General features: G+C 40.6%; 2 protein-coding genes across 6 annotated transcripts; one reads left to right on the top strand and one right to left on the bottom strand.

Annotated features, from left to right (window-relative positions):
- Positions 1–176: 176 nt before the first annotated feature.
- LOC124340814 (fibroblast growth factor receptor 1-like) lies at positions 177–7,187 on the bottom strand. 5 transcript variants are annotated; one of them, XM_046793503.1, is made up of 22 exons: positions 6,852–7,187; positions 6,595–6,771; positions 6,183–6,192; positions 5,999–6,102; positions 5,440–5,937; positions 5,208–5,367; positions 4,953–5,132; positions 4,705–4,869; positions 4,420–4,622; positions 4,166–4,340; positions 3,936–4,102; positions 3,606–3,783; positions 3,308–3,529; positions 3,045–3,212; positions 2,950–2,984; positions 1,892–1,954; positions 1,676–1,808; positions 1,373–1,603; positions 1,091–1,305; positions 907–1,029; positions 712–841; positions 177–633 (listed from the first exon to the last, which is right to left on the bottom strand). In XM_046793503.1, the coding sequence occupies exons 2-22, from the start codon at positions 6,652–6,654 to the stop codon at positions 317–319; spliced, it is 3,537 nt and encodes a 1,178-aa protein (XP_046649459.1). In that variant the 5' UTR covers positions 6,655–6,771; positions 6,852–7,187; the 3' UTR covers positions 177–316. The 5 variants fall into 5 exon arrangements, with proteins under 5 accessions (XP_046649459.1, XP_046649458.1, XP_046649460.1 ...); XM_046793502.1 differs by having other exon boundaries at positions 6,595–7,187; XM_046793504.1 differs by having other exon boundaries at positions 2,950–2,981; positions 6,595–7,187.
- An 846-nt stretch (positions 7,188–8,033) lies between these two features.
- LOC124340720 (dynein axonemal heavy chain 3-like) lies at positions 8,034–22,130 on the top strand. The gene is made up of 48 exons (XM_046793328.1): positions 8,034–8,114; positions 8,181–8,266; positions 8,353–8,479; positions 8,549–8,958; positions 9,027–9,222; positions 9,281–9,482; positions 9,553–9,770; positions 9,841–10,216; positions 10,301–10,729; positions 10,792–11,003; positions 11,072–11,315; positions 11,378–11,988; positions 12,054–12,260; positions 12,327–12,442; positions 12,506–12,635; positions 12,703–12,788; positions 12,858–13,026; positions 13,084–13,277; positions 13,349–13,465; positions 13,530–13,728; positions 13,805–14,626; positions 14,686–14,806; positions 14,870–15,483; positions 15,545–15,730; positions 15,788–16,177; positions 16,239–16,481; positions 16,540–16,779; positions 16,854–17,128; positions 17,183–17,645; positions 17,711–17,901; positions 17,976–18,183; positions 18,256–18,516; positions 18,581–18,782; positions 18,839–18,997; positions 19,064–19,215; positions 19,278–19,420; positions 19,501–19,594; positions 19,668–19,750; positions 19,810–19,918; positions 19,978–20,139; positions 20,197–20,330; positions 20,392–20,563; positions 20,632–20,838; positions 20,903–21,104; positions 21,183–21,493; positions 21,559–21,716; positions 21,796–21,955; positions 22,041–22,130. The coding sequence occupies exons 1-48, from the start codon at positions 8,034–8,036 to the stop codon at positions 22,083–22,085; spliced, it is 10,917 nt and encodes a 3,638-aa protein (XP_046649284.1). The 3' UTR covers positions 22,086–22,130.
- The last annotated feature ends 681 nt before the right edge of the window (positions 22,131–22,811 follow it).

Below are 22,811 nucleotides of genomic sequence, written 5' to 3'. Positions count from 1 at the left end.
AGCCAAGAGGGAATAACGATTGGATAACAAGAATAAAAAATTTACACCTTATTAACTGTAATCGTCTTCAAACTGTGTCACTAGCTTAAAACCTTACTTCATTTTGAACTTCCCTTTCTCTTTGTCGATGTCGTCGAAATCGTATTGGCGGAAATCTTTTAGGGAAATTCGAGTGAAACATCCAGGTTCTTGGGAAAGTTTCTGTATTTGTATACAGGGCTACTCACGAAAGGTCTGAATTCCGCGCATTAAGACAAACACTAAACGTAAGAGTTTCCTATATAGAGGCAGGCGTCTTATTAAGGCAAGATATGGACTATAAGCTTATTAATCCTTTCAGTAGACTAATCCTAATAGGTTTATAAACAGGTTTCACACTGAAGTTTTCGTATGTCCTTTTGTCGATATTTAATCGCTGGCAATCTTCGTTAAGTTGCAAGTAAAAAGAAGTGACCAAGGACTCGAGTGGCCCGTCGAGTAGTTCCTCAATATGGCTGAAAGTCGGTCGCTGTTTAGGATCCACCATCCAACAATCTTGCATCATTTTCGCCACGAAGTTTGGAGTATGTTCCGGTGTCTCCATTCGGTAGCCGTTTTTCAAAGCTTGGAGGAACAGGAATTCATCCGTGTATCCTGTATTAAAAAAAAGTAAGGTAATGCTGCTATTTTTATTATCGATTTTGATTTAATACGAAGAGAGAGTAGACTGACCTTGATAAGGCATTTGTCCAAGTGAAAACATCTCCCACAATACGATACCGTAAGACCAAACATCTGATCGACTGGACCATATCTGGCTGGTCAGAGATTCGATGGCCATCCATTTGAGCGGAAGCAATCCCTAGGTCATATCAACAAATATCGTTACAGAATAATTTTAAGTGCAAATCTCTTATTAAGCAATACTCGGCTGCTCTTCATGTAGTTTTCATCTCTGTAAAGTTGGCGGGACAGTCCGAAATCGGCCACTTTGATGACGTTGTGATTGCTCAGCAAAATATTGCGGGCCGCCAAATCACCGTGCAACACCTTTTACAATATTTTTAAGAAATGCACTATGGAAATAAAATTATAAATTGTAGTAAATTGCCTTGTTGCTGGCGAGGTAGTCCATTCCCCGGGCAATTTGAAACGACCAACAAATTAGTTTTCGTGTTGTCACCACCTCATCTGCGTCATTTTCCACGTCGCTTGCGATCAGTTCGCCACTTTCATTAACTTGGTTGATGAACGTGTCACGATGGTTGATTATGAAAGTGCGCAGATTTCCAAAGGGGCAATACTCGAGAATCACGAGTAGTTCACCTGCGAGAAGAAAAACAAATTATATATCCTGCGATAAATTTTATCAAACAGTTTGGGTTTCTATTACCCCGATTAATTTCTTTTGTACAGGCGCCAAGAAGATTTACTATGTTCACATGAGCTCCCAAATGAATCAAAATCTTTAATTCACAAACAAGTCCTTCTATGGCGGCTAAATTGGTTCGTGATCGAACCATCTTTACGGCGACAGTGCTGACATAATTTTCCGTTCCGTCATTGATTCCAACAGCCTCAGCTTGAACCACACGGCCGAAACAACCGACTCCGAGTTGCTTTCCTTTAAATGAATCAAAGAGCTAATTTGAAATTTTTTGGGGCAATACTTCTTTCACTTCGAAATAAATGTTACCTAATCTTAAGCGATTTCTAGGAAACTCCCACCGTTTATCATAAGACAACAGATCGGTTTGTTCATCCAGCGGTTCATTTGGGTTCAATTGAGTAGAATTTCCATGTAAAAGATGCTCCAATTTCGTAAATTTCTTTACAAATCAAATGTAAAGTATTAGAACAGCTCAGGCAAAGAAGTAGCAATTCAAAATGAAACTACGAAATTATAACTAACCTTGCGAAAATAAACGAGAAAAATAGTAATGGCAACAAATATAAATACCACGACGATCGTCACCCACACAGCACATTTGGTTCCTCGGGACCTCCTTAGATCCTCTTAGTTTTCTCCCCAGTCTTTCCTATTGAGTCCCTAGATTTCTCTTAAAACCTTCTTTTTGGTCACCTGACAGCTGCCTGGTAGCTTCCTCTGTACATCTTAGAAGTGCCTCAGTACATCTTAGAAGCTCCTCATAAGACAAAAGACTCGATAAAAGATTCGTCGCTTCCCGGGATCGAACCTGCATCTTTTCGCATCGCAATCGAACTTGCTAACCACTACACCATTGTTGTTCTGTAGTAGTTAACATATTTTCACGTAATTATATTCTTCATTATTTACGTTTGATTTGTAAGTTGTTTAGTTATGTACTCATGCTTGACACACGAGTAATGTACTCTTTATTGACGCATTGATATATTAACTAACTGGTTAACGAGATAGAAATGTTTTAAGGGTGTGTAACATTGCAGCCATTATGACTGCAACAAATTCAATAGAGATTTTTCGGCAAATTAAAATTTAGTTAAAGTGTGGGAAGAAAAAATGTGCAGTCGTTTTATTCTTGCCTACACTGTAGCTTTTTTGCGTTACGTATAAATGGCACGGTTTAATGTTTTTAGTTTATTGATACAAATGCATTTTTCAACTCTCATTTTAACAAATTTTAGTAAATTCGAGTAAATTTGCTTATTATATTTCTTTTTGTATTATTTATACATGATTTCAACTGCTAACTTGTTTTAATGTACCTGGATGAAATATTCTAAAGCTAGGTCATTGTGATCCGCCTTTCTTAAAATAAAGAGTTTGTTGAAAATAAATCAGCAGTCCTGAAGACCTCCTGAATAACTTCTTTGGAGAAGTCGAAAGAAAAAAACCCACACGCAGAAATAATATATACTGACATTCCCGCAACCTTCCCCAGTGCCTCCTGCCTCTACTACCATAATCTTTGGGAGGCTAAGAGCCTTTTCGGAGGATCCCAGGAGGGAGGTGTGCTGTGTGGGCACCGAAACCGAAACATTGGTAACCGTAGGATCATCTGCTGCAAATCGTAATTATTTTCACATTGTTAAGAAATTCACCAAATGTTCGTTCACTTTTCCTGGACTCTTAGAACTCGCCTGCAAGTTGATTGAATCAAAGTAATTGCCTATGTTAGCCTTTACGAAACACTTGTAGATACCAAACGATTCGTCAGTCACGTTGGAAATGGTCAGTGTGCTGGTTTGCACTTTTATTTTCCTATTCCAGGAGTAACTTAATGTCATTCCTAAGAAAAAAAAAATGAGTCAGAATATTAATCATATTGCGTTTGAAAGGTTTAACAATTATAAAAATATATCCACTTATATGTAGCCTAATTACCCGCCTTCGCCTTTGAATGGGATATTTTAACTTCGCCTCCATCAGAGATTACAAACCACTCAATAACAGCAGATTCGTTATTGCTGAGGTATGCATGGCAATTCAACTCTATTTTATGTTCGCCTTGTTGTAGCTCAGCTGGGTTAACTCGGGCGTTGAGTAATCCATTGATTCGTTCAGATGATGTACTCCAGCAGCCTTTCGTACATTCAACAGACGCTCCTAGTTTAAATAATTCGATTTAAATGAGTGTTAGGTATTCGCTTAAAAAAAGCTGTTGTGTTCTAAAGAGCAATACCAATAACCATAATGGAAAACTTCTCCGGGCCCACTTCAATTTTTCCACTAGCTGCCTTGCACTGAAAAGACGTCGACGATCGCAATTCATCGTGTTCCGGCAAAAGTCTATGGATGATGAATCCTTTTTGTGGATTGTACTCGTAGTTATCGTCAGATGTTGTGCCATTAGATATGATCTAAATATCGATTTAACGGAAGCATGAACAACTTTAATCATTCAATTCATTCTTTTTAATCTATTTAGCAAATAGACGCGATATAACGAATTTCGAGTGCATAAATTGGACACTAATTTCATTACGATAGGTTTTTATTTATTTTTTCATACCAGTTTAATTTCTTCTTCTTTCAATATCTTTAAAATATCCATTCCTATGCTGGGATGAACTGGTCGGCAGGGTATAACGGCCAGTTGACCGTGCGTTCTGATGTATGTGTTTCTCCATGAACTTCTCACTAGATCAAAATTGGCGTGTTCTGCTGGTTGATGACGGTCTGTCACGCGGATCACAAAGAAATTTAATTAATCGGTTTAAATGCTTAATACTTAAAACGAACCGTCGACATAGATGTATTGACTGATGCTCGTTGAAGGCGATCCGTTAAGAAGGCAAGTGAAAAGGCCACGATCAGAACGCTCCACGTTCTTCAGGAGCATAGTAAAGTTGTCCGTACCGTCTCCAGAGTTTGTGTTTCTTGTCACGGTGAGCCGAGACCAAATTCCATCGTTTCTCTTTGAATCGAAACAAGTAAAGTGCCCTTTTAACAACAGTTTATCATTCAATACGTAAGGGCTACAGATTTATTCTTACCTCTAAGGTATACTGAGGATTGTCGTCGAACTGCTCCCATTGCCATTGGTAATAACGTAAATAACCGGAAGTCCCGAAAGAGCAGGATATTTGGAGATCGGATCCAACTGGGATAACACGATCATTTTCCGCATTGGTTGAGGCAGGTGTCAGTATTCCTTTCAGTTCTTGGCGGGAAATCTTATCAGACCAAACAACATTCCCTGCGTTCGGAGAAAAAAATTAGTTACTAAGACGTGCCTTTTTTCTAGTTGTTTGTTGCTGTTGTTTGTTGTTTTAACTTACTAAGAACATTAATGGAAATATTATTTGATGTCAATTGCACAGAATTATTGAAACCGTGGAACACGGATCGACATCTGTAAGTTCCTGACATAGCGATCGACACGTTGGAAATCTTCAATGTCGAAATACCATTTTCCATGCCATCATTAAACTTCAATTGCACACCTGTCACAAGTCAAACCAATCGGGAATAACAGCACAAGTTTTGACAATTAATTTGAGGAATTGAGTAATTCCGTTAAAATTACCAATTGGAAGCACAGCCGCATTTGTCTGTGTCAAAACCGTTTCTTCTTTGCTGATAGCGAAGACAACGGACCATTCGACAGGATCGACAGTCCGATCTCGCAGTTTTAACTTTTGTGTGTTACATGTCAAAGTTACGTCAGTTCCTTCTGATGGATCCCATCTTGGGTCTACGTTTAGCACTGTGGAGGAATTATCATGAACAATATCAAAATACTTAACCCGAAAGGTTTTAGTTAAGTCTTTAATTTACTAACCTGTGGTAATGACATGAAAATGCTGCCAGGCTTCTTGCATTCCTAAGAAAATTGAGCATTTATACGTTCCGTTGTCACTCACCGACACGTTCTTAATGACGAATCCTTCCAACGGATCATATTCATAGTTTTTGTTTTCTGATATCCCGTTGAGTATAATCTAATACGATGGATAGAAATAATGAGGTGGCACGAATCTGAAAAATTAAATTAATTGTTCATCCACTTTTACCTGATGATAAACGCTTGATGGCTTCTTAATTTGTTTAGAAACATTTACTCGGAATAAATCGAAGTTGGTTGCTGGCCGGCATGGTACGACTGCTTTGCGTTCTCCCGGAAATGTGAAGAAAAATTGTTCATCTAAATTCGGATCAAAGATATTCGCTTCACGTTCACACACGGATGCCCAATCAAAATGTCCAGGTACATCATGCCAACACCTATTTATGACAGCCATAAAGTGCTCGTTTTCGAATCCGTTATCTGGCTCCCCACGACACCAGTTTTCGTACGTAAGAGGCTTAGAAATATTCGAATCAGGTCGTTGCCAGACCCAATTATCGGGGTCCAAATTCGAATTGTAACCCCCAATCCAAAATTGTTTTGGTATTACGTCTTTATTTTCTCTAATTAAGTTGGTAATAAATTCATTTTCCTCTCGGCTCTCAATTGAAAGGAGATGCATTTGATTGTCGGCGCAATATTGGCTGGCATCTTCTCGAATCATCTTTGTGTACGTAAAATTAGAATATAATAATAAAATAATAATATAGGGAAACTTTTCTAACCTCTTTCGAAACTAAGCAGTAACAATCCAATTTTGAGTTTGACACGCATTTCGTCGATGGTCCAATGTCAGAAGGACATTTTATCCAATCGGGCGTTGTTCGCTCTGTCGAATACCATATGTGCAAGGAGTAATGTTCAGTTATTTAATATTAAAATAGACCCCCTCGACCCCCTCTATCGTACCTTCTTCTATCTGTGGATTTAAGCCAAAAAAACACATTTATTAGAAATCCAAGAAGACAACACGGTAAAAGTCTAGTTTAGTGACCTAAATTCACACTACCACATCACACTAGATTACGTTGCATGTAACTGCGTGTTGCAGGCTATTGAGTTATTGACAGTTTTGCAGCAAACAACTTTTGCAGGGGTTTTTAAACTATTTCAATTTAGTTTTCTTTTCATACATTTCAAAATTTTATTAATAAATCACATTTCATTCACTGGTACAAATAAAACTAATAACTTGCCATTTCTCGTCTGCTGTTCTGCTGTATTAGCATGGCATTAGCTGTATGTGTGATGTGATAGTGTAAATTTAGGTCACTAAACTAGACTTTTGCCGAAAACACTGTCAGGTGATTAATTGACTTACGAATACAGCAGATAATCCATTCATCGACACGGAGAGCAAAATTAACAATGTGACGAACATTTTATTTTTTCAAAATAAAAGTTATCAATGCGTGCATTTAAATTCTCCCACTTGTTTTTTTGTTTATAATTCAACAGTTCAAATGGGAATATGTCATACGTAATACGTTGTCGTGGTCTAGAATTGGAAGATGTCAATGATCTTAAAAAGGACTGATATGAAAGTTTTTCGCCACAAAAATGCTTGTCACTCTTAACCTCACATAAAAAACTTGGTTTTCTCACTGTGTGTTGCTTTTCACTTGCGAATCAACTCGAACGTAATAAGAAATACATCACAGGTCTCTTCAAGTCAGCAGACGCTGTGTGTGTAACTTTCGCACTAACCTTCGAAAACAACACGCAGTAACACTGAGGCTTCGGGAGAATGATTTTGCCTACGGCACACTAACAAAACAGGTTTCTATTCCTTTATACGGTGTTGTCGTATAACTACGGCCAACTAAAAAATCGGCTTTTACATGCCGTTTTGTTTGCTGGATTCCAGCAAGGGTATATGGAGAGTAATTCTGTTATTATTATTATTTTACTGAGTAAAATTCTGGCTGTGATACTGGTGATACTTTTGACGCTCCATAAGAAGCTAAAACATCCAGTGGATGTGGCCCTGTGGGTTCCCACGTGTTTTCAAGATCGCCTTCAAGAACAGAATCACTTCCTAAAATTATGATTGTAATGAAGAATCCTTCTAGGGAAATCACGAATTGCTAACGGACTAACGGTACATCTAGATCTAGCTAAAAAAAGAAAGATGAAATAGGACGAAATATTCTGAAAGAGCCCAAGGTGGTCTAAATCTGACGTTGAATCGTGTAGGCGAGTCACGACGAGTAATATGGGGGATTTTTTTCCCGGTTTTTTTCCCATACGGTCCGATTTTACAGATACAGACTTTAACACCACCTACAATTACGCGCGAATAAAACGTCTCTTAAATTTTGCATGTGAAATGAAATCAATGAAACTTGAATTGATAATATTTTAATGACAACATACAAAACGATCGCAGCAAAAGGCGCAAAAGGAGGCGTGAAATGGTCTGAGGAACGGGCTACCTTTTCTCGTGGAATTTTCTATAGGGGAAAGCCAGTGTAATTTTTGTTTTTTAAAGAGATAGAAGCCGACAACTTTTCGATAACCTCGTTGTAATAATTTTTTTAAATATCTAAAAGCCATGTGCATGACGTCGACGTGGTCTGCAACAGGTCCCTATGGACTTGTTAAATCGATATACCCAACTTAATGACTTAAGATTACACTTCTTCCTCATGTTGCTATGGTGACCTTGACTGTTGGTTCGATTGTTGTCGACAGATTACAGACTAACCTTACCAGTATAGGGACTCATTGCAATCAGGAAAATATCATTGCAATTATGAAATGACGAGTAGCAATTCAACAACAAATTCAAATTTTGGATTTCTCATGAAAGATGGAGTTCTCTGTCGTGTGCAGCTCAGGGTAAGTGTGAAAACATTTTATATATATCATGAAACAATTTGTCTATAAATCGGCATTTTTACGTAGTACCGTAAAGCGGAAGTTGAAAAACCGGTGGAAAAGAAAAAGAGAAAAAAACAAAAGGAAAAAAGTGATGAATTCAGTCCATTCATGTAAGTACCTACAGCTACTATATCATAGAAGTTAATTTTTTGGTGCATCATTATTCATTATTATTTTATATTCGTTATCCTTAAAGGGTTTCCCAGCAATGTCCAGAGGCAAGTCCACCATTGAGTCCTCAAGAGCAAAGAAAAAGGGCATGGTGTTTTAGGATGACTGGCATGAAGCCAGTTTTTTATTCCAAACCAAGAGGATCGTACAGTGTAAGATTTTAACTTCATGCCAATCCGTCAAGTGTTGTGTTTTTAACTAATCCTTTTGCTGCTACATAGATTGATAACGTATCGTTACGAGCCAGGCTTTTTCAGCTTATGATCACGCGAATTCCGAAGTTGGTGCAGCCCGTCGATCACTCTGTCTGGGCCATGCAAGAATTAACTGATATCAACACAAAGTGCATGAAACGAGCAGCCATAAGCCAACCGGAAAGACCTTACAACATCATAATCAGAGCTCCGGTGCCTTGGCATCAACAATATCTCATCGCCCGTGAATTCGCCACCCACAATCTTTTCGCCACGCATTCAGTGTCACTTGAGATCCGCAAACTTTGGGATTCGACATACCGTTCCTGCCGCCTGTTTGAAAGTTCCTGGGACAAGAAAAATTCTCTGGATCCCGACGTACTTTTGGAGTTGATCCGGAAGCGATGCAGTCACCTTCAGAGTTCTTTAATTGAAAAGTGAGTGTTTTTTCATTATTATTAAAATAGGAGAGGACACCGTTAAAATCGTCATTATGTTGTTACAGATGGATACCGGAATGCTGCGCAGTTTTAAATCGTCAAAAACCCACCTGGGCCTCCATGGTCCCATTAAAACGAGGCGAATCGTTGCAGCAAATCCTGCGCTTTTTCAACAGTTTAACGCGACTAATTTCCTTGCAAATTCGTTGCCTTTTGTACAGCTGGATCGATGAATGGAAGGATCTCATGTCATCCTACCAGGTACTTACTAAATAATAATAAGCGACAAGAAAGTTTTTGAACTAAAAATGTATTATAGGCAGGAAACGATGATGATCATGTGACAGCAGACGAATTTCCAAAAGTGTTCCCCTTCATCCGGCTAGAACTGGCCCTTTCGAATCGCAAAGTGTTTGTCAAGCCAAAACACGAGAGAATTCAACGCATGATGGAAAAGGTGCTGCAAACCATCGTCAGCGTTAGCTGGCACATTCCTCGCATAGAAAGGATTTTTTTGTCAGGTGTGTATAACAAATTATTTAGAAAGTTTGTATGTATCCCGATTAACTTTTAAACGATTCATTGAAATAGGGTACACTGGTGGCGAGGAATTCTTAGTTTCCATCGCCTGGGAGGACGATCACGTCCAGTCTGTGCTTAAAAAGGTGAAGCAGGTTGTCAACTCGAACAAGAAAGTTCCCGAACGGTTCATTCGCGATACTTACGCCAAATACGAGCCCCTACTTCAGCAACCTTTTAGCGAGTTGTACGGAGAGACCGATGAAATGATTTGGGATAAGAATGAAAAAGTAAGAGATGAGATATTTAATACTTGCTTTACATTTACTAATATTCAGTGTTCTTTATCTGATTTATTAGTTGTTCAAGAAGCGTATGGGAGAATTGAGTGACATCAAAAAGAACCTTTTGCGGCTGAAATCACATGTCTACTTGAAGCTCTTTTTCTTAGACTGTCACCAGCTCAACAAACATTTAGTTGATTTTATCGACAACATTAAATCGTCGTTGGTGACGAGAATTATGAAAGACAACCGGCATATTGTAAGGCAGATTTGCACTCGGTTTGAAACAGTCACCGAGAAGGTCAGCCACGTACCGGAAAACACGGCCGAGTTGGTGGAGTCTGTCGACTTTGTCAACAAATCGCAGAACGAAAGTTTACCGGAAATGCTCCAGGAAGTGAACGCCGCCGGTGCACGACTGCTCACGCTGCTTAACTACACCATGCTCCAAAGTAAGTCTTTAATCATTGAAAACCGCTGCACTCTTGAAATCTATCATCGTTTAATTTGCCAACATAAAATGTGATTGAATTCAGAGGACGATTTGTCGTTGAGCTGCCGCCTCTTTCATTGGCCCAGTGATTTGGATTCTGTTTTGCAAGTGAGCTCCACCCGTCTCCAGCGGATTCGTATTGAAACCGAACGAGTCTTGAAGGAACGCACGCAGTTATTTTTAGAACGATTAGAAGACTATGGAGAAGCTCTTGAGAATTTCAAGAACAAGGAAACGACGGCCCTTACAACGGAAGAGATGAAAAACAGTACGACTCTACTCCAAGATTTGCACCAGAAATTGCAAGCGGCTCAACTTGATTTGGAGGAAATCAACAATGACGAAGCTTTACTCGAATTTCCGGTGACTGACGTCCCGACACTTCCAGCACTTATTCAACTCATTGAGCCTTACTACCAGCTGTGGCACGTTGCCCACAAGTTCCACGAAAGTCACGACGTTTGGTTTCATGGTAAGTCAAGTCAAACTTTGAAATCGTGTTGGCTGTTGATTGATTCCAATTCCTGTTTTCAGGTCCTTTTCGCAAACTGGATTCCCAAATGATCGCCGATGAAATCACTGCAATGTACAAGCAAATGCAACAGTTGGCCGTTGTGTTTGCTGATGTTAGTGCAGCCAAACGAGTAACCGACACCGTCCGTAAACGCATTGAAAAATTTATGGGCTACTTGCCGTTGTTGCACTCCGTTTGTAATCCTGGACTTCGAGATAGACACTGGATTCTGGTAAGATTGCAATAAATTTGATCATACTTTCAAATTCTTGAACGAATTGTTTCTTGTCTAACACACAGATTAGTCAAAATTTCGAATCGCCCCTGTGTCCCGAACCCGACACTTCACTGTCTGAACTGGTCGGAGCGGGTCTTATGCAGTACATTAGTCGGATCGAAGAGGTCAGCGTAACGGCGACTAAAGAGTTTGCCTTGGAGGAGACCCTTCAACGGATGCAGTCGGAATGGAATGACATTTGCTTCGAATTTCTACCGTATCGCGATTCGGACGTCAGCGTTTTGACAGGGATCGAAGAAATTCAAGGTGACCAATTTTGATTTATGTTCATTGCCGGATTTGAATAATTTGACATTAATTCGATTCAGCTCTTGTGGACGATCACATTCTTCGAGCGCAAACGATGCACGCGTCACCCTATATCGCTCCACTAGAGCCGGTGCTTCAAGCGTGGGAGGAGCAATTAGTCGGCATACAAGATACGATGGACGTCTGGATGAAAGTCCAAAACACTTGGCTTTACTTGGAACCCATTTTTAGTTCAGAAGACATCCAGAGGCAAATGGCTAGCGATGCGGCCAAGTTTTCTCATGTGGATACCATGTGGCGTTCGTTGATGTCGGGAGCCACCAATGAGCCTCGTGTTCTGGTGGCCGCTTCTCGTCCAGGGCTCTTGGATGAGCTGCGGGAAGCCTTCGGAATTTTAGAAGATATTCAGAAAGGATTGCACGACTATTTGGAGAAAAAGCGTCTCTTTTTCTCCAGATTTTACTTCCTGTCCAACGACGAGCTGTTGGAAATTCTGTCAAAAACCAAAGAACCTGAACGCATCCAGCCACATTTGCGCAAATGTTTCGATGGTATCGGTCGCCTCATGTTCAATTCCAATCAAGAGATTGAAGCCATGGTCTCAGATGGCAACGATAAAGAACGGGAAATTGTTCGCTTCAAAGAAGCCATCGTTCCAGCCAGAAGCAAGGTATTAACACGAAGTCCAAGGTGGGAAAATTAATGTTATAACGAAAAAGAACATTTGACATGCAGGGTATGGTAGAACTCTGGATGTCTGAAGTGGACGACGCCATGAAAGACGCTCTTATTCACTACACGGAAATGGCCATGACAGAGTGGAGCAATCAACCAGACATGGACTACCTTCAACGATATCCGGGCCAATCTATTTACTGCGCATCGGCAATTAATTGGACAAAGTCTATCACCGACACTATCACTGCCGGCAGCAAGTGGAGCGTACATGCCCGAAAATCAACAGGATTTTAAATAGGATGAAGATTGATTTGTGTTGACTTTAAATAGGAGCTGGAATCTTCAACCAAGTTGCTGGTGACTCACCTGACATCAATGATTAAGCAACGACCTATCCCGACAGTCAGAATCACGCTCAACAATCTCATCATGTTCCACCTTCACAGGTATAAATAACCCAAACATGGTCACGTATCGTTTATAAATATGTTGTTTTTCTTTCGTTGCAGTCGAGATGTGTTACAGCGTATGAAATCGAAATACGTTTCAAAACTCGATGATTTTTACTGGCAAAAGAACTTGAGATATTACTGGAACACGGACGCTTTGGAAGGTCTTGGACATCTTACTGTTGCCATGGTGAGTATTTTATATCGTAAGTTAATAGAGACTTTTCGTGATCCATATGGTGTGAATGATTTCCTAGATTGAAACTCAAGTCCCGTACGGATTTGAATACATGGGCAATTGCCACCGACTGGTTCTGACACCCGCAACTGAAAAGGGATTTCAGTAAGTCTTAATTGTTAAGTATCAAGTTTCCTTTTCCTAGATTAATTATTACTTTTTGGCTAAACCTAGGATCATTATGCTCGCCTTGAAGCAGTTCCAAGGTGGTTGGCTCCACGGTTTACAAGGCGTTGGCAAGACGGAGACAATAAAAGAACTAGCTCGCGCTGTGGCCAAACAGTGTTTGGTTTTTAATTGCTTCGATGGATTAGATACCAAATCTATTGGCCGGATTTTAAAGGTATTTCTAACACTTTGTAAATTAATTACAACCATAATGCTCGTTATGTTCGATTAGGGTATTGCACAATCGGGGGCCTGGTCCTGTTTCGACGACATAGACAAAGTGTCACCAGACGTCGTTTCAGTCATGGCTGTTCAGGTGTATACACTGCAAATGGCTCTTAATCGACGGCTTAGACGAGTCAACTTTGAAGGATCGGATGTCCAAGTCACTGTAGGCTCTGCCATTTTCATCACCACTCAAACCAAGTGAGAGACAACATTAGCTAATTAACTCATGAATTATCAAATAATTGTTGATTCGCGTGCAACAATTACAGGGATCGCTTGCCGGACAGTTTCCGCTCACTGTTCCGTCTGGCTTCCATTCTTTCCCCTGATCTTCATTATATTATCAAGATTTCTCTTCTCTCCCAGGGATTCCAGAATCATTTGGCGTCAGTTATTTTTTACAGTTGCTACTCATTTTATTATGAAATTCTAATCAATTGTTTCTTTTAGAATCGGTACCCGCATCGTCAAACTCATTTACGACATTAACGAACAGATTCCGGACGTTTCAACCCACGCAAACCTGCGCTCACTACGAGAGATTTTGAGGATTTCTAGTCGACTAAAGGCCGATGAAGCAGATGCTGATGAGATGGCAATCATGCACCGCGCTTTCATATCATTCTTCGAGACTCAATTAACTCCAAAGGTGAACTGACATCAACTTCTACGATCGAGTTCTTTATTTTATTCAACTGAATATTTGCATGATTGTTTTTGAACAGCAAGGGGAGGTGTTACATCGTCTTGTCAACCAAAGTTTCCCAGTGGCTACAATCGACCGTCAAAGAGCATCTGATGGGTTTGCCAAAAGTATCCAAGAGGCATGTCAAGATCTGAATTTAATCCCGAGTCAATCGTTCATCGACAAAGTATGGCAACTGCACGAATCGCTTGTGTCCCGCAACGGCGTTATCCTCCTCGGAGCTACATTGGCCGGAAAAAGCACTCTTTATAAGATTCTGGCTAAAGTCTATCCGAAAATCGTGATGGGCTCATCTACCGGGGACGACGGTCGTGTCATGATGCACGTCATCAGTCCGTGGTCGCTGCCTTCTAAATATCTTTACGAATGGAACGAGCCGGAGAAGAATCGATGGAACGATGGAATAATTACGAAAGCCTTGCGGGAGTTGTCGTCCGGTTCGCCGACTAGTCCTCGTTGGTTGGTTTTAGATGGGCACGTCCATTCGGAATTAGTTGGACATTTACACACGTTGTTGGACGCCAGCCGCAAACTGACACTTCCTAGCGGAGAAATCTTACAGATCCCGCAGTCGTTTCGAGTGATTTTTGAAACATCCGACTTGACATACGCTTCACCTTCTACCATCACCCGGTGTGGCATAGTCCGGGTGGCAGAGGACATTGTCAGTGTCGACTCTTTGTATCTCAGCTGGTTAAAAAGATCCAACTTTCCACCAGATTTGCACCAACTGTTCGACAAATTCATGCAAAAGATAGTGAAACCCACGTTGGCTTTTGCTATTCAGTCATCATCTTCTTCTTATTGCATCATCCCCGCAAGTCAACCTTACCTCTTTGTGGTAATAACTATAATGTAGAACCTTAAAATATGTTATTTTAATCTTTCTTTTTCACACAGAGTTTCACCAGATTAGTCAATTCGTTAACTGCGAGTCACGAAAATCTCCAGCTGAAACCCTTGAATTTACTGAAACTGTTGACCTTTTCGGTCATTTGGACCATAGGGGCCATATTCAGTCGTAAGAGAGTTCCATTTCATCGTTAAATGTCAGTTGTGTCATAATTCTCACGGTTTTATTTAGATGATTGCAAAATCCATTTCCATCAATATCTTACCAATCTCTTTGACGCGGTTGAAGATTCAGATAGCTTTGGCGTCGAAAAGATATTACCTTCGCCGGACTGTTCCGTTTTCTCTTACAAGTTAGACGTAGTTCATGGGCACTGGATTCTCTGGAGAGATGCCCTTCCTTTGATTCCTGGAAGCTTTGATGGGCCTCGAATTATCATCAGCAACGAGTCGGTTGCCATGCAACAATTTTTCATCAAAACTTATTCCAACGGCAACGTCCCAGTTTTGATTCTTGGTCCAGCCAGTGTGGGAAAGTCCCAGGTGACCCAGTTCGCCATCGAAGACCTGCCCAAGGATCGTTTCGTTCACAACATCGTTCATGTAACGCCTGTCACGACGTCCTCGTCGTTACTCAACTCGGTCATGATTGGACTCGATCGGCGTAGGAAAGGAGTTTACGGCCCAGCCCTTGGTCGACGCTGTGTCCTCTTTGTCGATGATCTCATCGCTAGTGATCCGGCGGAAGGAAGCATCAGGACTCCGTCGGAACTCTTACGGCATTGGCTCAATTACGAATGCGTTTTCGACGGGAAAACGGCATCCAAAATGGAACTTGTTGATATTGTAAGTTAAATTTTTGTACTGCACTTTTCGATTATTTGATTGACCCATATTTTCTTTCTAGCATCTGATAACAGCCGTCAGATTAACTGACCGTTTCCAAGAAGAGTTTGATGTTCGTCTACTCCGGCACATGAACACAATTTTCATTGATCCCGTGACAACCAACAGTCTCATTACAATGACGTCTACGATATTAGAAAGACATTTCTCATCAGGATTCGTTAATGCTGTCTCTAAAATGGCAACGGTTTGTCAAACAATTAATTATTATTTTGATTAAATATTAAACAAAAATGTCTTAAAGGTGGTGTCTGTAGCTACTGTGGAATTGTACCAAGTGTGGGAGGAAAAGACTCGAGAGAAAGTCCCTCACTATTCGGTCAGTGTGTCGTGTGTCAATCGAGTCATTCAAGGATTAATGAACGTCCAAGCTGCTAACTTACCCAACGTCAACAAATTGCATCGGTTATGGATCCACGAAACGTGCCGAGTTTGGGCTGATCGACTCATGTCTGACGAGGATCGCCAGTGGTTCATCAGTCATTTGGACCGCATTGGATTAGTTCATTTCAAACAGAATTTGAGCAAATATCTGTTCGCCTCGGCTATGGGCGGTGCCGATTACACGATCCTGCCTAAAATTCACTTTTCTAAATTGCCGAGTTTAAAGTCGGCCGAAGTCATCTGTGACGAGGTACACACATTTCGTTTTGCTCTATTGATATTTTTGCTAATTCACATGGAATTAATTGCAGGTAACTGACATGGACGCCATCATACAGTTGATGGAGAACAGGTTGGAACAACACAACAAGGACAACACGGTTTCGGCTCCAATTAAACTCGTCATCTCACTTAATGTAGCCTATCATGTCCTTCACATTAGTCATGCATTGAATCGTCAACGAGGTCATGTGATCCTCATCGGAGACGCCGGAAGAGGTCGACGTAGTTGCGCTACAGTTGCCGCCTTGTTGCTGGATTACGACATTTTTCAGGTTCCGCAAACTGCAATTTAGTTTTACCAGAAGTTGTATTAATTAAAAAATCAAACAGATCAGGGCTGGCAGGAACTACGGAGTCCAGGAGTGGAAAGAAGACGTAAAGAAATTGATCCATCGGTCTGGTATTCAACAGGAGAAGATTGTCTTTTTATGCAATGCCGCTGATTTCCAGAAACGAATCTTTTTCGACTACATTGGACGATTGATATCCGGCTACGAGATTTCTGAACTCTTTACCAACGAGGAACGTCAGGAAATGACGGAACTGTACCAGAAGCGCACCAAAGAAATTGTAAACAAACTTATTTCTTACTTTAACTTGTCCCGATAGATCCCAAACATATTTTCTTTTCTTTGTTTTTACAGGCAAACTTTAATCAAATTTTATCGCAAGTTGACGAAAACCTGCGCGTGGCTCTATGCGTGTCACCGCGGGATTCGTGCTATGTCCACCTTCCGATGTACCCAACCGTTTTTAAATTTGCCTCCATTCTCTGGTTTGAATCTTGGCCAGAGGAAACGTTGGAGGTGATAGCCAAGAAATGGCTGGATGATATCCCCGGCCTCAGTGACAAACTGCAATTAAATTATTCCAACTATTTCAAAAACGTTCACAACAGCATGCGGTTATACAGTGAAAGGTAAAACATTTGAAATTTCAATCACGCGTAGATTCATTTCATTTCGGATTTTAGCAAAGGGATGGCACAACATTCGAGCGCTGCATATTTGGAGCTCTTGTCGAATTTCCGAACGCTGTGGCTGAGCAAAGAGAAAGATTTGCTTCAACAAAAGGAGCGCTACAATGTCGGCCTCGGTAAACTTCAATTCGCCGCTTCGCAGGTCGTCGTCATGCAAGAAGAGTTGCGCAGTCTTCAGCCGCAACTTGTGGATACTTCGGCGGAGACGGAGAGTCTGATGGTGAAAATTGAACAAGACACTGTCAAAGTAGAAGCCCAAAAGGAAATCATTGCGGCAGACGAGAGTTTAGCCAACGAAGCTGCTGCGGCAGCACAGGCCATCAAAGACGAGTGCGAAAGTGACTTGGCGGAAGCCACTCCAGCTCTAGATGCAGCCATCAATGCACTGGATACACTGAAACCTGCCGATATTACGCTAGTCAAGTCAATGCGACATCCGCCTTCCATAGTCAAACTGGTAATATATCCATCATGTATAAAGTAAATCTTTCAATTAAACCGGTTCTTTGGTTAAATTAACAGGTAATGGAAGCTGTTTGCGTCATGAAACAAATCCCTCCTGTCAAGAAGCTTGATATGGGAACAGGTAAAATAACTGACAACTATTGGCAAGCTGCGCAGAAAATCCTGGGGGATCTTCGCTTCCTAGATCTTCTACGTTCATACGACAAAGACAATATCCCCACAAACGTCATGAAACGTATCAGAGAAAAGTAATTTTGACTGTTTTACACATCAGTAGCTAATTATAGCTAAAGTTTGATATGATTTTTTTTTTCTGTAATAGGTACATTCCTAATCCTGAATTCAACCCTAATATTGTAAGACATGTTTCCACTGCCTGCGAAGGCCTCTGCAGATGGGTAAGAGCTATGGAAGTCTACGACCGTGTTATCAAAATTGTCGCACCGAAACGTGCCAAATTGCAAGAAGCCGAACAGGAACTGGCCCGGCAAATGAAGCGCTTGTCAGAGAAACATAGTCAGTTACAGCAGGTCAGTCGTCGATAAATGAATTATTCTGTGCATTCTGAACTTACTCATTTTGGGTTGTATCTCTTTGTTTAGATCTCAGATAAGTTGCAAGGTTTAAACGACGACTTTGCCGCCATGTCGAAGAAGAAGAAAGACTTGGAGGATAGCATCGATCAATGTCATCAGAAAATGGAACGTGCCGAAAAGTTGATTGGAGGGTTAGGTGGCGAGCAAGAGAATTGGAAAACGTCCTCCAACAACCTCGATTTTCGGCTGAAGCAACTACCTGGAGACGTCCTTCTTTCAGCTAGTATTATTACCTACCTGGGACCCATGAAGAACGAGCAAAGAACGGTATCTCTATTTGAATGATCCCTAATTATTCCAAAACTAATTCTTGTATTCGTTTATTCTATAGGATTGCCTTAAAAAATGGCTGCAACTCATTCAGGAATGCCAAATCCCACACAGTAGCAATTTCTCTCTAGTCGATTGTCTAATTGATCACGTCAAGATTCGGGCGTGGAATATTGCCGGTTTGCCGTCCGACAGGTATTCATTGGATAACGGCATCATCACTACTCACTGCCAGCGCTGGCCCTTACTTTACGATCCACAAGGTCTTAGTTCTTTTTGTTTCTATATCCCAATATTAATATGTAGTAATTTCTCACAGACCAAGGATTGAAGTGGATCGTTAACAACGAGTACAAAAATCAAGTACAGCAGATTCGGTACGATGACGTAAATTATTTGTGTGAGGTGAAAGCGGCCATATCGTTTGGCCACATAGTTGTTTTAGAAAACGTTAAGGACAAATTGGATCCAGAACTTGGTAAGCTGATGACTTTAATCTTCTGTTTTTCAATAATATTCCATCCACTTTTGAATTCTACCAAAGACAACTTGCTGGAGAAACGTACATTTGTTACCAGTGATGAGAAAACCGTTATTCAAATCGGTTCTGAACTCGTTCCGTGGTCTCCAAAGTTCCATTTGTATTTGATCACCAAAGAAGAGAATTCTGCATCAAATTTGGAACTAGCTTCAAAGGTACAAGTTTATTTTTATTGTCTCTTGTTGTTCTTTGTCATATAACTCCTCTTTTACTGCAGTTGACAATCATCAACTTCTTGTTGAGCCGCGCAGGGCTTGAAGATAAATTTTTAAGCCTTTTCTTATCAAACGAACGTCCGGAACTAGAGGACCAAAAGCAAATGCTGATGGTCCAAAGCGCTTCCAATCAGCGTCAGATTCGGTAGAATATTATTATCGATTCACACGATAATCTCGCTTCGTTTGAACGTTATGTAAAATGAATTTTCTTAATTTCTTCAGTGATTTGGAAGACCGTATCCTTTACGTCCTCTCTTCATCTCGCGGAAATATTTTGGAAGACGAGACGGCAACAAAGACCCTGTACAGCTCCAAGGTGAATACTTATTCAAATGCATGGGATAATTTGATTAAGGTGGGATTTACCTAATGGTGAGGGACTTGCATAGATCACGTCCGAAGGTATCAGCGTCAAACAAAAGGAAATTCAGAAATCCGAGCAGGAAATCGATCAAGTCCGCGAAAGTTACAGGTGCGCTTATAAGTTGAAATCATTATCATTACATTTATTACGTTTATTTGTGCTAACAGGGCTGTGTCATCTCACGCGGCTTTTTTGTACTCTTGTATTGGTCAACTGAGGCATCTCAACAAAGTTTACCAATTTTCACTCCCGTGGTTTCTAAACCTTTTCACAAACGTGCGTATAATGTAAACACGCTTTCTAGACGATCTTTATTAATCAGCTTCTTACTACAGTCAATTGTGGCGAGTCAGACGTCGCTCTTGATAAGCGAAAGGATCGTTTACGTCAACGAGCATTTCACACGCACTCTGCATCACTCAATTTGCCGGGCTCTATTCAACGTCGATCGACAGCTATTTACCGTTTTGTTAGCTTTTGCAGCCCTTCGTTCCAAGGTACATTTATTAATTATCTTTTATAAAGATGTAGTCGACTTATCTTTTATTTTTCAGAGCAATGTTCAACAAGAAACGATTGATCGCCTTTACGCAGAAAAACCGTTACCCCCGAGTCATTGGATCGGCCCATCTTGGATCGCTAACAACACATGGCAGCATATTATGGATCTGAGTCAAACGATCGAAAAGTATCATTGCGCTATACCTTCTTAAAAAAGAAACTATTCAAAAATTCTTTGTATCTGGCAGCTTGAAAGACTTGCCAAATCACATGGAATGCAATGTTCAAGAATGGCAAGATTTCTGCCTACCATCAAATGTGGCCGACAGCTTACCTTCTCCTTGGAACAAATTGGAACCTTTGGAGCAGCTACTCCTAATCAAACATTTGAAACCGGACTGTTTTGCGACATCGATTGCGGTTATACCTTTTATTATCTATCAGAAATTAAGAGGATGTATTAAAATGGACAGTTCTTCGTTTTGTAGAAATTCATCAAGGCCATTTTGGGGCCCAATTATTCGGAAAACATGGGTAGCGGCTTAAAAGGAGCTTACGACGAATCTAAAGCTACCGTGCCAGTCCTATGTTTTGTGTCAGGAAACATTGATCCTTGTCAAAGCATTTCTTCCTTGTGCGGGAAAAAACTGGAGAATCGCAACAAAATTAAAACTTTCGCTCTAGGACGGGGTTCAGTAAGAATCTTTACCTAAACATAAACTGGAAAATTAAATTATTTTCTACTCTTTTGACCGGCAGGATCGAAGTGTTTATAACTTAGTCCGCAGGTGCGTCGATGAAGGTAACTGGGCTGTGATCCAGAATATCCATCTTTATCCGGAACTTGTTGATCAAATTGTGGATCAACTGAGACAAGATGAAAAGGACTTTGGTAATGAATTCCGACTGTGGATGATCGGTTACGCGTCGTCTCAATATTCTCCAATGGCGCTACAATTTTGTGAGTGACTTGATATCAATCGTGTCCGTCAACACTTTCTTGTGCTGCTTAACTATGATAAACGTTTTTGAATTACAGGTGTAAAAACTGTTTGTGAGTCGCCCACTTGTTTTCGGGACGGCCTCCTGGAAATCCTGCGTTTGGATTTTGTTCACGATTTTTCCAGTGCGCGTGCTTCGTCGGCTGAATCAAGCTTCCAGTCGGCGAATCCATCTCAGTTGGAGAAAGAGAATGTCATCTTCCGCAGTGAGCCTTGGCGGCGAGTTTCCCTCGCTCTCTTCTGTTTTCACGCCCTGCTTCTAGAGAGGAACCGCTACACGAACCTTGGATTTTCCGGCGTCATCGAATTCACTTATTACGACTTGAAATCAGCGTTAATCCTAATAAAAGTGCTGTACCGCATGTTTTTATCTTTCTACATTTTGCTTTTAATGACCCCCATTTATTTTTACAGGATGCTATGCTTTCAGCCAAAGATATCTCATTGGCCTCACTGCGGTCATTGGTCGTCGACTGTGTTTATTGCGCTCAGTTAACCAACGAGGGTGATGCTGCCATTTTACGTCGATTCATCGATCACCTTTTTACCACAAACATTCTGCAAGCTGATAGGTATCGAGTCCAAAAAAAATAAATGCATACATCCCTTTAAATCTCGAGGAAATGTAAAAGAAAAATGGTTTTCACATAGGCTGATTATTTCACTGTGCGGAAAGATGACTATTCCTTTCACGAACAATTCGCGAATCCTGCAAGAAGCCATCCAGTCATTACCGAAAGATTTGGGGCCCGAAGCAGTTGGCCTATCACGAGACTTGGTAAAACAATGTCACACTGAGGAATCTGTTGATGTAAGTATATACTATATGCATCTTTGAATTTTAAGATTAGTGCAATGTGCAATGATAATTTTTCTATCATTTTCCCAACTATTAGTTATTGCGAAAACTGAATTGCTGCTCCGGATCTTCCGAAAGATAACGTTCACTGGTTAAAATTTAAAATAAAATAATGAACATTACAGTAGTTCGTTAATGTTCTTTTTTTTCGTTATGATTAATGATTGGAATTATTCATAAATAATATACAAAAACAGCTGAATCTAAAAGTCAGACGACTATGATTTATTGATTCTTCTCCACTAGATCAGAGGCATTCTATGGCTATCATCTGATGACTCATGATAGAGATAGTCGATAGACCACGTCACCACGAGTGGTCTTTATCTGTTGTTTCAATCGAGAAATTATACTATGTGCAAGATTACATACTTTTCTTATGGCGTACAAATTTCGAAAAATGTTATGTTCCAAAAGATTTCAAATAAAAATAAAAATATTTGATTTATAAGCCGCCGTAGACATTTATAAAATTTAGCAACACTGCTTTCCACTTTCCATGGAAGATCGTCTGCATTTCAGTGCATTGCAATATTCACCTTCACCAATCACCGCACCGCGAGTCACATCTGCCGTCAGAATTAGTTCCATTCCATGGCGTTGAGGTTGTAAACTTAGCAATGGCAGCAATGAGCAGATGTCGCCACTGTCGTTATTGTTGTTCCTACGTCCCCATGAAACGAGACGAAATGGGCGAAACAAATTATTGCTAATTATACTTATACGAGTTACCTGAGCCCCGTTCAAATCCGGGGAACTTTTGTCTAGCGTAAATTCGAACTTTTTTGCTATTCGCTTTCCTAGCTGT

Source organism: Daphnia pulicaria, chromosome 5 (genome assembly GCF_021234035.1).
Source record: "Daphnia pulicaria isolate SC F1-1A chromosome 5, SC_F0-13Bv2, whole genome shotgun sequence".
NCBI classification, from domain to species: Eukaryota; Metazoa; Arthropoda; class Branchiopoda; order Diplostraca; family Daphniidae; genus Daphnia; species Daphnia pulicaria.
The sequence above is the reverse complement of the archived record's forward strand: the minus strand, read 5'-3'. Positions and strand labels throughout refer to the sequence as shown.

Excerpts from the sequence above, each read along its gene's own strand:
- LOC124340814 (XM_046793502.1), bottom strand. The coding sequence starts at position 6,654 with ATGTTCGTCACATTGTTAATTTTGCTCTCCGTGTCGATGAATGGATTA. Across the intron at positions 1,809-1,891 it reads TTCTCGTTTATTTTCGCAAG|AAATTTACGAAATTGGAGCA; the intron begins GTTAGTTATAAT and ends TGATTTGTAAAG. Across the intron at positions 1,030-1,090 it reads ACTACCTCGCCAGCAACAAG|GTGTTGCACGGTGATTTGGC; the intron begins GCAATTTACTAC and ends ATATTGTAAAAG.
- LOC124340720 (XM_046793328.1), top strand. The coding sequence starts at position 8,034 with ATGACGAGTAGCAATTCAACAACAAATTCAAATTTTGGATTTCTCATG. Across the intron at positions 11,004-11,071 it reads GAGATAGACACTGGATTCTG|ATTAGTCAAAATTTCGAATC; the intron begins GTAAGATTGCAA and ends TCTAACACACAG. Across the intron at positions 16,482-16,539 it reads TGGATTACGACATTTTTCAG|ATCAGGGCTGGCAGGAACTA; the intron begins GTTCCGCAAACT and ends AAAATCAAACAG.